Source organism: Vulpes vulpes, chromosome 4 (assembly GCF_048418805.1).
Source record: "Vulpes vulpes isolate BD-2025 chromosome 4, VulVul3, whole genome shotgun sequence".
In the NCBI taxonomy this organism is placed as follows: domain Eukaryota; kingdom Metazoa; phylum Chordata; class Mammalia; order Carnivora; family Canidae; genus Vulpes; species Vulpes vulpes.
Genome location: NC_132783.1, coordinates 67,092,213 through 67,108,992, shown reverse-complemented (window position 1 = coordinate 67,108,992; position 16,780 = coordinate 67,092,213). Strand labels below are relative to the sequence as shown.

At 41.6% G+C, this 16,780-nt stretch overlaps 1 protein-coding gene across 3 annotated transcripts in view; it reads left to right on the top strand.

The window, feature by feature from the left end:
• The window catches only part of DISC1 (DISC1 scaffold protein), a 352,717-nt gene that overhangs the window by 133,414 nt on the left and 202,523 nt on the right, over positions 1 to 16,780 (top strand). For all 3 annotated transcript variants that reach the window (XM_072755974.1, XM_072755975.1, XM_072755976.1), the window contains exons 7-8: positions 4,624 to 4,678; positions 9,714 to 9,816. In XM_072755974.1, the coding sequence (XP_072612075.1) occupies positions 4,624 to 4,678; positions 9,714 to 9,816 (158 nt within the window). The remainder of the gene's footprint in view (positions 1 to 4,623; positions 4,679 to 9,713; positions 9,817 to 16,780) is intronic.

Here is a 16,780-nt window from a genome sequence, read left to right as displayed (position 1 = left end):
AGAATCTCAAAGCAGATTCCATGTTGAGCATGGAGCCCAACGTGGGGCTTGATCCCAAGACCTGAGCTGAAATCAAGAGTCAGATGCTTAAGTAACTGAGCCACCTCCTTATGTAAACTTTTCTTATAGCTGCTCTTCAAATCCTTAGCTACCAATAAAAATGTTCACTTATCTATTGTAGCCTCTCGGTCTGCCACTTGAATCAGTTGCAAATGGTACTGTCTGTTAGTCTGAAGCAAATAAAAAAAGCTATCATGTTGTTTGTTGTCTGCCTGCTGCTATGGTGAAGTAACTTTTTTGTTGGACTCTAGAGTACCAGTATGTAGGATCTTAATAACACATATGATTAATTGTGTGTTAATTTCAGTTGAAAATTGAAAATACCACATGTTTTAGGTTGCTTGGGTGGCATAACAATGTACCACAGACTGGGAAGCTTCAATAACAGAAATTTACTGTCTCACAGCTCTGGAAGCCAGAAGTCTAAGAGCAAAGTGTCAACAGCTTTAGTTTCTCCTGAGGCCTCTCTCCTCGGCTTATTGATAGATGTCTCTTCCTATGTCCCCACATGGTCTTCCGTGTGTGTGTGTGTGTGTGTGTGTGTGTGTATGTATGTGTATCCAAATTTTCCCTTTCCATAGAGACACCAGGCATGTTGGATTAGGGTCCACCCTAATACCTTGCCTCTGTAAAGACCCCGTCTCCAAATAAGGGTCCATCGTGAGGACACCAACATAATGAATTTGGGGTGAGAGGGACACAGTCAACTCAAAATTGACCCCTTGACCCCTCTGCCCTTACTTTCTTTTGCCACCACCAGCTCCAGGCACATCTGCCCCTGATGTGCTTTCTCTGCAGCACATTCTTGTCAACAGTCTTGGTTTTTCTAAGACTTCATTTGTTGAAGTTGAATTTTGGTCATATGACTTAAACACTAGTTTGTGAGTGAAGAATAATGTGCATTTACAAATAATGATAGTGATTGCATTCTGAATGTAACATAATTCTAAAAAAGGATTCTAAAAGTCAGCCTGGACAGTGAGAGCATGTTTTGAATAAGTGCACATCTTCCAGGAGAGGTAGTGCAGGCTAGTGGTTAGGAGAACAGATAGCTGGGCTGCCTGGGTTGTTATTTACCTTTTTACCATCTGGCTGACTCTGGGAGAATTATGTAAATCTCTCTTTGACTAAGTTTTCTTGTCTGAAATTGTAGCTATTATAGTTCCTACTTCACAGAGTTGTGAGGATTTAAAATGCTAACATATGTAAGGAATATAGAAGAGGGCCTGGTACATAGTAAATGCTCAACAAATGTTTGGCACTACTCTTCCCAGGTTGGCTGCTTTGAACAAAGATACTCAATTTGAATAAATGAGGTCTGATGTGTTTGTTAAAACATTATTTGTGGAAATAGTGTATGTGCTTCCAGGGTACACCAGCATTGGTGTATTTGATCTAGGAGTTAGTTCTCATTTGTCAATAATATACCAGCTTAAAAGAAACATGAGGATTAATTTTTATCATTGAGGTACATTAACTCTTTTTTTAAAGAAAATATTTTATTTATTTATTCATGAGAGACACAGAGAGAGAGGCAGAGACACAGGAAGAGGGAGGAGAAGCAGGCTCCCTGCAGGGAGCCTGATGCAGGACTTGATCTGGGGACTCCGGGATCACGCCCTGGGCCACCCAGGCGTCCCACATGTGACTCTTTTTAATAAACATTTAATTTATATAATTTGGAGGTTTTCAATTTGAATTCCTGCTCCCGGAATCCTGGTTCAGGGGCCACGGGGGATGGTAGAGCACGAAGTGTGTGGAATCAGTGTGACATTGTTTGTACCCCAGGCCAGACACCTACCCTCAATCAGAACAGATCCCCTTGTTATGTATTAAATATATATATGTATATAATATATATATGTATTTAATATGTATATATTGCAGTTCTATGTAAAATTTGTCTGAAAGAGTTCTGCTACTAAAAATAGCTTGAGAACCACTAGCCTGGTTTGTAGATTATTCATATTATTTTGCCCCCTGTTGCTTTCATTCTGTGTATACCCCGGGGATGCAACTAATGTTAATATTAGCCTGAGCAAAACATAATTAGGAAGGTAAATCTACTGCAAAAAGTAATACAGCATAAATTAAATAAATTAAATATAAATCAAATCAAATATGAAACAATGCATTCAATTATCTGCATCACTGCTTCCCTGCTTTAATATGGATATTTGAGAGGAGACTAGTTTTCTTTCTGTGATAGAACCAGGGCTGAACCAAGACCAGTGAATTGTGTCAACCCCTGGAAGGATGGTTCTTGACCTATTGAGCATAAGTTAAAGACACTGCTATTTGGTCAGCTAAATTTTCAGGGTCAGTAAGTAGATCCACCACCTATCTATCTTCATTGTTAATGCATGAACTAGTCTTTGTGTGTGGCTGGGAACACCTACTTATAAAATGCTATTAAATGCTCATATAGGATTAATTTTGTGACGAACTGTTTACTGAAAAGTTATTAGTTGAATGGACTCCCTTAGCCTGGCAAGGGAAAATGCATTTCCACCCACAGAAAGTTTGAAATTTGGACAGCAGATATTAGCATGAAGCTAGTGCTGCTGCTGGAATCAGAGGCAGAACCAGAATAGACACATCTTTGACACCCTCTGCCCTTCTCTCCCCAGCAACTCGAGAGGCTTGGTCTGTTCCCTGCTTTCCATGTTAGCATACCACTCGAACTTCCCTCCCTTCAAAAGATCAACTTCCATCCTGTCAGCTGGAACTCTCCAGGCAGGATTCCACAAGTGCTTTCTCACCGTTCCCACTGAGCACACTGATTTTGGTCATCTCATGACTCCTGAATTCAGAAAATTCTGCTGCTGCATGCCCTGCTCTTTGTCAGCTGCCATCTGACCTCAGCTCAACTGGGTGTCCCTCCTCTGTTGAATGTAGGTCTGGATGTGAGGATGACTGGCTTAGAATGGACCTGCCCCAGTTCCAGGGCAATTTGCAATCCAAAAGAACTTGCTTATGCTCAGAAATCACAGATGAGTGGAGGTGATAACATTCAAAACCAGCTCTTACAGCTGAAGAACAACAGCAATGGGCAGATTGGCCACCTCCCTCTGATACTTTGCAACCCCGACCAGAGAAACTTGCCCTGACCTACCTCCCCACACATACCCCAGGAAACCTGACCTTCCTGCTTTTGCATCTATCATTTTGTTAACTGATCTCCTTTCTTCTAGTACCTATATCCCCTTTTTAATTTTTTTTTCTTTTGGGCTACTGTTTGGCAGCAGTGAGCTGTTGACAGGTAAGACCCAGGTCTTTATGCTCTGAGTTCCTAACTTACTAGGTGCCCAGTAGATGTTGAAAGAATTAATGAATTTGTGGATAAATGAATGAATGGATGAATGAAAAGCCCCAGAGCATATGTTTTCAGCAGCGGCATATGAAAGGGTCCCCACCTTCCTTTTCTTTCTGTCCCTCTTCCTGCCCTTGGGCCTTGCAGCTGGGTCTCTGCTAAAGGTGCCCACCTGGTTTGTCACATTCAGTGTCCCTCCTCCAAATCACCTCTTATAGTGCTGCCTAGTTAAATTTCCAGAAAATCCTCTTTCTTTCCTATTGCTCTCCTGCTCCCAACTGGGATGATTTCCTGTTGCCTGTGGGATAAAGCTCTGTAGCCCTCAGCCCGGCATTCTTTATTGACTATTGCTTGTTCTTGATCTTCCTTTAAGAATTATTTTGATTGTAAATATTCTAAACACATTGAAAAATATAACATCTACTCATTTATCCACCACTGAGATTAAATATATACAGCATTTCCTCTACTTGTTTTCCTAAATAAATAAGCACACATTGCAGATGCAGACAGACTTCCCCTTCTGTCCCTTGCCCCACTGCTTCCCCTTTTCATCCACCACGATTCACCTCTGCGATCCATATGGTCCAGTTGGACTCATCTTTTCCCTGAAGTTTTGTTTTTCCTTCCTTTCTCTTGAGGCCCAGTTCACTTTTTGCATCTTCCAGGGAGCTGTCCCATTAGTTCCCTTGTTTTCTAAGTTGCTACCCACCTTACTGTCTCCCTTGTGTCTTTGGAGACAGTATCTGCCTGTGATAGGTTTTTTATTTTTTCAAAGATTTTATTTATTTATTTTAGGGAGACAGAGAGAGCAAGTGCATGAATGGCAGGGGTGGGGGGGGGGTAGGAGCAGAGGGAGAGGGAGGAGGAAAGAATCTAAAGCAGACTCTGCACTGAGCAAGGAGTCCAACAGGGCAGGTCATCCTCCTTGGAAGGTAGTTATAGGAATATAAATTTTTATCTCTGCTTCCAGGACATCTGGGTTGTTCCTTTGCCCTACTATGGAGATGTGTACTATGGAAAGAACAGATTCTAATACCAGCCCAAGTAGAGCATAATTATGGAGGGGAAATCTGCTTCCTAGTAACATGTTAATTCCACAGTCAAATGGAACCAATTTGGCATCATCTTTCCCACTGTTCTTTAGCCTTTGGGTTGATGGAAAGTTCACTGTCTCATAGTGTTCCTGTACGTGGTGGTATAGAACTATGATCTCAAGAAGACCAATGTCCTCTTTCTAATTCTTCTAGCCTCCAGGAACGGATAAAATCCCTCAACTTGTCACTTAAGGAAATCACTGCTAAGGTAAGTAACTTCATATGCCCATTTTCTAAAGTCTCTTAAGTTTTCTTTTGATTTAATGTCATGTCTAGTTCACATGAAATTTCATGGCTAGCTCGTGGCTCTGGAAGAAGTATAGACTCTATAGAACCATTCTACAGGCCAGGTGATGGGCCCAAAGAGCTGGGAATGAGGGCTGCTCCCATGGTAGAGGTCCTGGCTTCTGGTCCCACAGGGGTTGACTGGTTCAGCCTTTGCTTCACAGGAGCCATCAGTGTTAGGGAATGGAAAATGAATGCTTTTGTATACCATCAAATGCCTTTGTATGAAAAGGCTTTTGGGATGGGAGTAATCTGAAAAGTTAATTGCTTTTCTTCCAGGAAGGCAGGGTTCAGGGATACTCACAAACAGGTTTTAGAAAAGGCATAGTAGGTGTTTGTTTTTAAACTTTTTAAACTGACTTGGAATAATTTTGCCTATTTTCTCTGCCACTTATACTTCAAATCAGGACCTGATCTGTACAGAGACAGTGCACTCCTGCATTATTCCCTGGGAGCACGTGTCAATTCAATTAAATAGTCAATGTTATTGTTATTAGGATAACCACAGTTTACAAAACAGAATCTTTTCCTGCAGAGATAGTTCTATGTGACCGAGTTATTGACAAACTGAGAAGTAGGACCAATTACTCTGCGGATTACTAACTGTGTGGCAGAGAACTGGGTAGGAATTGTTAATTATTTGTGTTAGGTCTGAGAGCCAGGGCTGGTTATAAGATGGTCAGAATGTAAAAAGAGCTGGTGTCTGAGCAGAGAGCAAAGCAGACGAGAGTGCACTGGCCTGAAAGGAATGTTTTCTTGCCCTCCCTCAGTGCCCAGGAGAGAGGTCAGGAAGACCTGCCAAAGGGCTTGCACATCACCACAGCTGGGCTGAGACTGGGGATGTATTTTTGACGAAAGTGTCCACAGTCTTCCTGGCCCCTTTCCCCCCTATTTTTGTATCCATTTTCTGAAAAAAAAATTGAATGATTTTGCTAAAAAAGTCACACAGCAGCAGTTTGATAAGCAGTTATGTTCTGCTAGAACATTTGCTGGAAGAAGAGCAAGATGAGACCCAAGGCACGCCTTTATGCAGAACATGCAAGGGGTTGAATCCCCAGGCAAGGCTGAGAGACCTTCTTCCCTGCTCAAGGAGACTGACTCAGTTTGCCCATTTTGTCATGTGAAGCAGGAAGGGAAGTGCTAGAAGGCATACCTGAATTTCTGCTATATATGTTTTGGTGATATTGCCGACTAGTGTTTATGTTCTATGGATGTCTGCCAGGTGACCTCCACATGGAGCCACTAGGGAGGTGAGGAGAGGCCAAAGCTTCCTGCATGGGCAGGAGGTAGGACTATTCCTTCTTCTGTATTTTCTGGTGTAAATATGTGCCATTTATCAGGAGCATCCTAATTTTGGGGCATAATTAAAAGGTGGAAGTACTTCAGGGTTTGGATTTATTGAGCATTGGAACATGCTGTGTGTATTCTGAATGAATCCCTATCCCAACAGTGAGCATACAGGTGTGCCTATTAGAGAATATACATGGTGTTTATATAGCAATGTGTTTTATAGAACATTTTATATTATGCACACAAACATATTACCATAGGCATATGACAGTGGGATTTGTTGATAATCTCCAGCTACCGTTAAAGCTCTTGGATTTGCCCAAATGCCAAAAGTGATTGGCTTTGTTTGCATACCTTCTCTAATGCACTTACAAATAAGTTAAAATTCCCTTGCTTTTCCATAAGATAAAGGAAATCATATCTAAGATTTTATTAAAAAATTTTTTTTAAAATATTTTATTTATTTATTCATGAGAGACACACACAGAGGGAGAGAGGCAGAGACACAGGTAGAGGGAGAAGCAGGCTTCATGCAGGGAGCCTGACATGGGACTCAGTCCTGGGTCTTCAGGATCATGACCTGGGCTGAAGGCAGCATTAAACCGCTGAGCCACCCGGCTGCCCCATATCTAAGATTTTAAAATGTAAATTTAGAAGCTCCACTTGATAATGAGTTCCCCAGGGTCCAAAGTTATCTGGAAATACAAAGGAGACACAGATTTTCTAGGGTGTGTATTTGTGTGTATAGGTGGGTGTGTACATCCACACATACATGAATGTGTATGTATATGGGGGACATATATTAGTCCACACAGAATTGAAACAAAACTGTCCAGTCACACAAAACAACTTTACTCACTAGACTTGTTTGACTCATGACCTTGAGGCAAAAATTACAGCTTGGCCCTGTTCCTTTAGTATATTAGATATATAGATCTGATATTCTTTTGATTCCTCATCCAAAGAGAGATGGAACCTTCATTCATTCATTACATTTCTTTGACTCCATGGTTCCCAAACCAGGTAATTAAGGGATAAATGAGATGAAAGAAATAGTTGGAAATAAATGGAATATCTGGTGATTGGTAGATATTAGATTACATCCAGCAGTGCTTGAAAGAATGTACATTGCAATTTAATAAGAAGATTTAGAAAGTCTGTCTCATATTAACAGTGACAGCTTGAAGGATAGATTTGTTCAACAAAGGAGAAACTGACCGAATTATGATTAATAGAAACTGTTAACTAAAATCAGAAAGACTGGACATACATTGGATGAGACATAAGAATTATGGCTGGTGTTATGGACTTGGCAGAAATGTTCCTGGACTTTTGATGACATTCTTGGATGGATGGAAAGGGATGTGCCCATCATCGGGCACTGGGCCAGCCTGAGACTGAGTGCTATGAGGAGCAATCCAGAGCATCTTCTTTTTAACATGCAGTTCTGAATCCTGACAAATCTCAGGATTGTTTAGAGGGTCTAGGAATTATCACTTGGGGCATGGAGATGCTCATCACTTCTGATGCCAGCTTTGGCATGGAAGCGACTGCACTGTCACCTTCATCCAGAGAATGAGTTTTGTAGAGATTTGAGAAATTACAATTGCTTAATGAAAAAGAACATATTTAAGGCCAAGAAATAGTATAACAATTTAGGCAGGATGGGTGAGGTCTGCTTTGATTCCAAAAATAATTTCAATTTTAGTCTGAGATAAGCCAAACAATTCAAATTGATGGTATCTAGCAAGATCTAGATTCTTCTGGGGAAATTAAATTTTATATTTTCTCTGGGGTCTATGAACCCAACAGGATTAATTTTAGTTTTTGAATGGAATCAGATTTTTATCCAGAAAAGAAGGATCATTTGTGGGCCACCCAAAATGTCTCTATACACATGTTCATTGTTATTCAACTGAGTTGTGTACTTTTGTTGAACTGGATGTTTTTCTCGTTTTTCGAGGTAGCTCACTGATCTGAGTATAGATATCAATTGAATATGAAGTTTTTGCTTTAAACAAAACGAAAAAAATGTGATGTTTTAGTTTCTTTTTTTTAAAATTTTTTATATGTAGCATTTATTTTTGTTCAAGTGTGTATATCATCATATTATGATTTAGAAACATTTACATTTCCTTATAATTAAAATATTTTTTACTGTTTTTTTAAATTGGTTTCTAACCTAATTTTTTTTATTTATAAATTAGTTTTTATTGGTGTTCAATTTACCAACATACAGAAAAAACACCCAGTGCTCATCCCGTCAAGTGTCCGCCTCAGTGCCCGTCACCCATTCCCCCCCACTCCCCGCCCTCCTCCCCTTCCACCACCCCTCGTTCGTTTCCCCGAGTTAGGAGTCTTTATGTTCTATCTCCCTTCCTGATATTTCCCACACATTTCTTTTCCCTTCCTTTACATTCCCTTTCACTATTATTTATATTCCCCAAATGAATGAGAACATACACTGTCCTTCTCCGATTGACTTACTTCACTCAGCATAATACCCTCCAGTTCCATCCACGTTGAAGCAAATGGTGGGTATTTGTCGTTTCTAATGGCTGAGTAATAGATGTTTTAGTTTCAAACAAAATAAAAGATAATCTAAGATATTTGGAAAAAGAAAGTGAACTTTAAGATTTTTTTCTATTTTTGGGGGATCCTGGGGTGGCTCAGCAGTTTGGCGCCTGCCTTTGGCCCAGAGCGTGATCCTGGAGACTGGAGATCAAGTCCCACATCAGGCTCCAGGCATGGAGCCTGCTTCTCCCTCTGCCTGTGTCTCTGCCTGCCTCTCTCTCTCTTTCATAAATGAATAAATAAATTAAAAAATCTTTAAAATAAGATTTTTTTCTATTTTTGAAAGAGCAAAGAAAATGTAGGAAGTGTTTAGGTATCCTGGAAAAATATGACATAAAACCTATAAAACTCATTGAGGTCTACTTGTCTAATTTCAATTCTGACTTACCAGCAAATCTCTGCCCTCAAAGATTCATTAGACAACATCTACTGGTAATTAGTCTGCCCCTCTGCCCTTGATCTCAACTACTGTGTACCTTCACTTATTGCTTACTGTGTGCCGGACAAGAACAAAGTGCCTGCTTACATAGAATTTGCATCCTTGTGGGGAGAGATACTAGAAAATCAGAACAATAAAAACAAATCATGTCAGCTGGAGAAGACATGGGAAAAACACCATGCAGGGTGAAGGTGGAAGGGGAGGGAGGGTTGAGGAGGTTGCTATTTTCTATAGGTAATCAGCCAGGCCTTTCTTCCCAGGTGATGTTTGAGCAGAGCCCTGAAGGGTATGAGTAAGCTAAGGCACTTGGGGCAAGAATATTTCAGAAGGGAGTAACCATGGGGAGGGAGAGAGAGAGAGAGAAAGAGAGCAGGGTGAGGGGCAGAGGGAGAAGCAGACTCCAGCTAAACCGGGAGCCCAACGAGGGGCTCAATCCCAGGACTCCAGGATTGTGACCTGAGCTGAAGGCAGATGCTTAACCGACTGAGCCACCCAGGCAGCCCTACATTGTTTGCTTTTAAATAACTCTCCTTCAGTTATTCCTTATCACCCCTCTTAATTGCTTCTAAATCCAGAAATCTCTAAGCGGCTGCTCCATTGCCTTCTGATTTTGACTTGAGTGAATGCTGATTTATGGCTGTTTCTCTCCCTCTAGGTGTGTATGAGTGAGAGACTCAGCAGCACTCTCAGGAAGAAAGTGAATGACATTGAAACCCAACTCCCAGCATTACTTGAAGCCAAAATGCTTGCTGTATCAGGTAACTGGATGTAGAGGAGACATTGAAGCAGTGGAGTAGAATAGTGACAGCTGCCACCACAGCCAGGCTTTATCCTTGAATGACACTCTACTTGTTACTTATGTCTTGGACGTTTCAGAGCTTTTGTGGGAAGTATTACTAAAACTCATGGAAGAAATGTGCAGCATGGCTTCCTTGTAAGACTCTTAAGGCTACATATGCACATATAACAAAAAAAATAAGTTATTTGTGTAGGTATCGTATTTTGGACTTCCAATTTCTGTTTCTTTAAGAGACCAGAGGTACTCTGCATACCATATAATTCTAGGAGATGTTTAGATAGCATTATGTGTCTGTAGAGGCCCCATGGAGATTGTTGGGTGAAGTCAGCCCCTTCCTACAGGGGCTGATAACATGAGACCAGGTGATGCACTCAATTTAGTAGTCTAGTCAGAGATACTAGATTTTTGGAGGGTTCTCAGTGGATCGTAATCCCTTCTCAATCCTGTAATTATTAGGAATATATTTTTCCATTAATTAGTAGGTTAAAAAGACAATTCTCTGAAAATAGTATTTTACCTTATCATTTGAATAGGGCTTTTAGACATTCCTCTATATTGTTATTTTATTTTCACAACAGCTATGTTAAGTAGGTGGGAGAGATACGGTGTCCCAATGAACTGATTAGGAGATTGAGGCCCTGGGGCATGTCCTTTGGTTAATTCACTCAATTAGCTAAGTGGTGGCAGAACAGGGGCTCAAGTTCAGGTGTGATAAATGGATTTTTAATCCAGTTATGTAATGACATCCTCCAAGTATTCTCGGAGTTTTATAGGTTGCGTGAACCTACAGCTCATCAGCTTCAGAAGAATCATAAAAATTTAACGAAAAGGTATAATAATTACATGTATGGGTTTTAAATGGCATTTTAAGAAGGAATACAATAATTGGCAGCTTCTGCTCTTCAGATCATTAAACAACTAATGTTGGCAGCTAACGAGCAATTTGGTTCCTGGTGCAGTCAGGCATATTATTTACAACCAGTACAACATCGAAATGTGAATGTGGGGCTTGGCTCTTAACAGCTTCACATGCCATTTACTTGAAATTATGGCCCCATTTGCTAAGAGAAAAAAAAAAAAGATTGAACACAATCTTTCTTCTGAGTTAGTGGTTTTGCCTTTCTTAATCCATATATCTTCTTGAGGAATACAGGTGGATATGTATCTATTAAGCCCAAGGGAGGAGATGGATCATTCAGGCAGCAGAGATGTCCCTCTCTCAAATGTGAATAATCTCTTTTTAGAATCCCAGGGAAAATTCTTAAGATGGTATATTGCATTTGGGGTCTGGGTTTTGTCTTTAGTTTTTTGATCAGCTAAGAAAATCAGTGAGGCCTAGTTGGAGGAGGGATGACCTGAATTAGCTGGGATGGGAACTCACTTCTCAACATTCCTGCTTCCTGATTACTCTGTAGTCAGTGGGCTGTCCCCATGGGCTGGGGCTGTGCCAGGATGGTCATCATTCTTTTTCATTTCTACGTAAAGTGGTTTCTATTTTCTTTTGAGCTATGCTCTACAGCAGGGAGGACCTGAGCAGGGAAAGGCCCTTCCTTTAGGATCTTGACAGGCTTACCTTAGCACATTCAGAGTGGCAAATCCTCACTCCATTAGACAAAAGCCATGACAAACCACTCCAGGGGAAAGAAGCCCTTCTTCATTTTGGTCCGTCTGCTAGAATGCTGAGAGGCAATGCCCTTGGGATTCTTGGAGGCACTCTTGAATGAAAAGGGTATTAGGGGGTACCCTTAAGATTCCCAGAGGGCTTTTTGTCTGTCTGAAAGTTTCTTTGATTCACTCATTGATTTGGTCTATAGACTGTGACTTCTTAATTTGAGAATCAAATTGGCTATCTGCAGAGACTGGGAATAAGAAATAGCTTTATTTTCAGACTCACCAAATCCTAGCTCCTTTATTTTTAATAGTGTATTCTTTAACTCTCTTCTCTTTTCGTGCATTGTATCATAGGCAGTGACAGGATGCCTGGCAGGCACTTCTATGTTCTGCCTGGAGTCTTCTTGGGTGTATGACCAACTTCATTAGCAACTTTCTTCTCTGTTACTTCAGTTGATAATGATACCAGACTTTCTGTTACTATATGGCAAGGAACTCCTTTCCTCCAGCTTTCTATTATATTTTTCTTGCCTCCCTTTTATTCTTTACTGAGGCCTGTCAAGGCTTCTGCATGCCACCTGATCCCAGAATCAGTGCTTCAGATTTTAGGGATTTGTTACAGCAGCATTCAGACACCAAAATCTGTTCTCCTCATTGATTGTTGCATAATAAATCAACCTCGAGATTTAGTCATTCAAAGCATACCCATCATTTATTTTGCCTATGAATCTGCAACTATTTGGGCAGACCCTGGCAGGAACAGATAGGGTGGTTGAACGGGGACTGGAGAATCCACTTTCAAAGAAGGTAGCCCAACCGAGACAAGGAATCATTAACCTCTTTAGGGTTACCCTCACTGAAAACTTCATCCTCTGCCCCACAGTGATTGCTTTGACCTTCATGCCTTCTAGAGAGTGTGTAGTGGGTACGGGTGATCAGGGTACTATTGTTAAGATGTCAACACCAGAAGTTGGGGACTGTCTCCTTCTCTAGAACTGCGCTGGGCCCCTGTGTAACCACTGGCCTCTAGTGATGAGTGCTTGTGCCTTTGCTCAGTCCAATTCCATGCATGCCCTCCTCCTCACAGCTGGGACCTCCTTGACACTCCAGGACTTTTCATGCCCACACACAGAAGATACTTAAGTGGTGGTTACCTGGTATAAGACTCAGTAGCAAGCATCTTTCCTGCTATTGGCCTTCTGTCTCAGGCTCTGGGTCTGCTCTGCTGCTCAGACATGGTCCTGGATGGGTCCTCAGGTCCTGAAACCGGGCTCTGTCTCCATCTATGCTCTGTAACCTGAGTAGTGTCCCAGTCTTCATCTGCATGGGGCCTGCCCTGCTCTGACTTCTTCCTTTCCCCTAGGATCAAAGCCTGGCTCTCTGCTGCCCAGCTTCTGATATTGCTCGGATACTGACATTGCACGTGCATTTCTTGCTCCAGCCTTTCCCTGCTTGGATCACGCACTATTGTTGATGCCATCCATCTGTTGAGTCACTGCTGCTTTTTTCTTGGGCTTTGCCGGGCACTCAGAAGATAGTCAATAAGAGTAATTGTGTTAAGAAAAACTGCACCTCATTTGTAGATTGCTGAGCCCCAGAATCTGTTATTTTCATACCTCCTTTGGGTCTTCCCTCAGTTTGTGGTATATTTTCTTTCCCACCTGCCTCCTATTATTTGTTTCCAAGGAATAAACAGTTCAGATCATCGTTTATTCTTTAGTAGCATACCAAGGTGTCTCAGGTACTCCAAGCCATTTTTTTTTCCATTTTTTTTTAATTATGGTTCTATCCAATTTGATTTTTCTTTTCCAGAGAATAAAAATTAGCTTCGTTTAAAATATCTTAGTGTCTAAATGGAAGCCTATCTAGACATAAACAAGATTTTCTAGATAAGCACAGAATGTTTCCCTCTCTCTAAAAAATTTAGATCAGTGGCTGGAGGAGATGATAGGCCCAGCAAAGATTTTTCAAAGATGCTATCTGTCCAGTGTGGAAATAAATGAGGCCCGCCAAAAGAGAAGAAATGAAAGCTACTTCAGAGCTTACTATAGCAAGGGAGTCAGCCACCATTACCTGTGTTTTGGCAGAGACTCAAAGGCAGGCAGAAAAATGGGAAAGCTTCATAGTAGAAAAAAGGGAAGGCTTCAGGTTTACTCTGACAGGAGCCTGGGGGAGCTAGAGGCAGGCTAATTAGAGCATCCTATGTAATTGGTTAGGGGAGCATATTTGGCTTTCTCTGGCTGGTTTGTAAGTTGGAAGCAAGGGCAAAAATTAGGGAAGCTGTCAATTATTAATAAAATCCTGGCCATTTTGGACCGATTATTATAGACATGATTATTTAGTTTCCTGGATTATTAATAGAAATAGCAATCTGGCTTCCTATAGCCTGCCTTCCTGAACTGGCTGTTGTAGATATGGGGGTTCATTTCTTGGACAGGTTGCTGTAGGTTGTGGGACAGAGTGCTATTGCTCTAGATGATCTGGCCATTGTCTGTTTGTATATTTAGTCTCTCACCAGGTACCACAATTTTCAAGCTGTTAGAAGCTGTTTATGTTTTACATAAAATCCCGTGTGTGCCGGTGTTATATTCCCCGTCTTAACTGTGAAGTGTGTGGCCATCTAAAATGTTTGATGTGCAAAACCAGTCAGAGGGCTCTGCTCACATAAAGTGCTTGTTGCTCTCTCAGGAAATCATACTGACTGGAAGAAAGTGATAAAACTGACAGAGAATGGCAGATTCCAGCCAAAGGAGCTTCCGTAGAGAGGTGGTGGAATGGTAGGGGGAGTATTGGCAAGTGCTGGTTTATAGCCTTTGCTCTGCTAGCCCAAGTTCTTTCTTTCTTTTATTTATTTATTTATTTATTTATTTATTTATTTATTTATTTATTCATGAGAGACAGAGAGAGAGAGAGGCAGAGGGAGAAGCAGGTTCCATTCAGGAAGCCCAATGTGGTATTTGATCCCGGGTCTCCAGGATCATGCCCTGAGCTGAAGGCAGACGCTCAACCACTGAGCCACCCAAGCATCCCATGCTAGGCCAAGTTCTTAGCTTTGACATCATGGAGGGGGAGGCTCTGAGTGACAGAGCATGAGGTCTTCCTCACCATGTGTACTTGAGCTTGGAGTTCCTCAAAAGAAATGGCCTTGGGATGCCTGGGTGGCTCAGTGGTTGAGCCTCTGCCTTTGGCTTGGGTCATGGTCCTGGGGTCATGGGATTGAGTCCCGCATTGGGGGGAGCCTGCTTCTTCCTCTGCCTGTGTTTCTGCCTCTCTCTCTGTGTCTCTCATGGATAAATGAATGGAATCTTAAAAAAAAAAAAAAAAATTACAGCATTTTGCCAAAAAGAAAAAAGAGGCAGGACTCTATTATTTTTGGAGTTTGATGATTTTCACACTAGCTTTATTTCTTTTTTCCAGTAAAGAAGGACAGCTGAAATTAGAGTATGTAAATGTGAATAATTTTAGGAGGATCGTTACAGATGGAAGTATCTGTGGACCTATGCTGTACTGTGTGTGTATGTGTGTGTGTGTGTGTGTGTGTGTGTGTGTGTGTCATGTCCCCCTAATTGAAAGTTGTAGTGAGGGCTGGACCTGTTTGGTGATACAGCCTACCTGAGTACAGAGTTCATTCCCTAAGGCTCTCTGTACTCCCTCCCTTTATGGGTGATTTGTGGCCACGTTTTGACCAAGTCACTTGTTGAATTATATTTGGTAAAATAAGCACCTAACATGAGGTTGGAAAAACCCAGTTCAAGATCAGTAACCTCATGTGGGATCTTAGAATTCCAAAACTTTGTGACCTTGAGAAGGTCTGGGTCTTAGTTTCTCCAAGTGCAAACCAGAGATAGTCATTCTGAGATCCCCATCCTGACTTGTCGAAAGGCCTAACAAGAGCTCTGTAATCTGTAAAATCAGACTCTCAAATAACAGCCTCAAAAAAGAAACCCTAGATACTGTGAAGTAGAGGAGGGACATATTTAAGTTCAGGATAAAGGATACAATTAGAAGGAACAGAGTGGGTAAAGTCAGTTTTGGCTTTGGCATTCACCTGGAGGGTTTTAACTGTGGCATTTGTAGAAGGAAATATTTTGACAGGTGCTTTAATAAGCCTTTGTGAAGGCCCAGGTATGGTTCTCTCGCTGAAGAGCAGACAGATGTGTGTGTGGGATGATGGCAAAGGCGGGAATTCATCTGCACAAATCGTCCTGTGGCATTTAGGAAAGGGGCTCATTAGAGTCACAGAGATTGGGGGCATGGGGTCACTGATGGGACTTCCTTCAGGGATCAGCTTTTACTTTTCTGTATTTTCATCACAGAGCTCTTGGCCAGTTTCAGTAATCAGGGAGGGCTAAATCAAGAAGGATTTACTCATGGGTTTGGATCTGAGATCAAAATGCTTATAAAATATTAACTGGGGGCAGTGTAGCATTTTATCATGGCTTCAGTTGTAGTATTAACTGTCTCTTTGGGAATTTGCACTCTTCCTGCATATATAAAATTTACATGTCTATCACTATGCATTTTCCCTCAGGATCAAGGAAGGGACCCAGGTTTTAATTAATGATCTCTCTCATGTTTTATTAAGGGCCCTGGTCTCTAGAGCTTGTCATGAGTTGCAGGGTAATCTGAGAATGTATTTCCTGTCATTCTAGCAAACCTTCTGTGCAGGCACTTGCCCTGCCTATGTAGTCTTTTCTGATTTATTTTTAGAGATCTTTTCTCTCTGAACTGTTTGGAGGAGGAGATTGCACACTGTGGTGTCTCTGGGGACACAGTTGGTGCCCACCTCACTTTTGGTCACTCCCCCTTGCTTGAAAATATGGTCCAGCAGAAAGATTGGGGTTCCCTGAGCCCAGCCAGTGAAGGGACATTTGAAGGCACCACATTGTGCTTGTGGCTGCCATGTCTAGAAGTGGTCACACCTCTGGGCTGGTCTTCCCCAAACTACCCTGGGCATGTGGCACATATCTTGAGATTCTTTTTTTTCTTGGAAGGATATCTTTCTATTGTGGTAAAATATATATACACATAGAATTTACCTTTTTAGCCATTTTTATGTGTACAGTTCAGTGGCATTAAGTACAGTTACATTGCTGTGTAACCATCATCACCATCTATCTTCAGATCTTTTCATCTTCCCAAACCAGAACTCTGTACCTGTCAAACTTGAGGTTGTGGGTGGCAGTCTACAGGGGCCCCATCCATAGCAGCCCTAACTTGGTCATTGTTCAAGAAGGAAATCACGGGGGGAACCTGGGTGGCTTAGTGGTTGAGTGTCTGTCTTCGACACAGGTCGTGATCCCAGGGTCCTA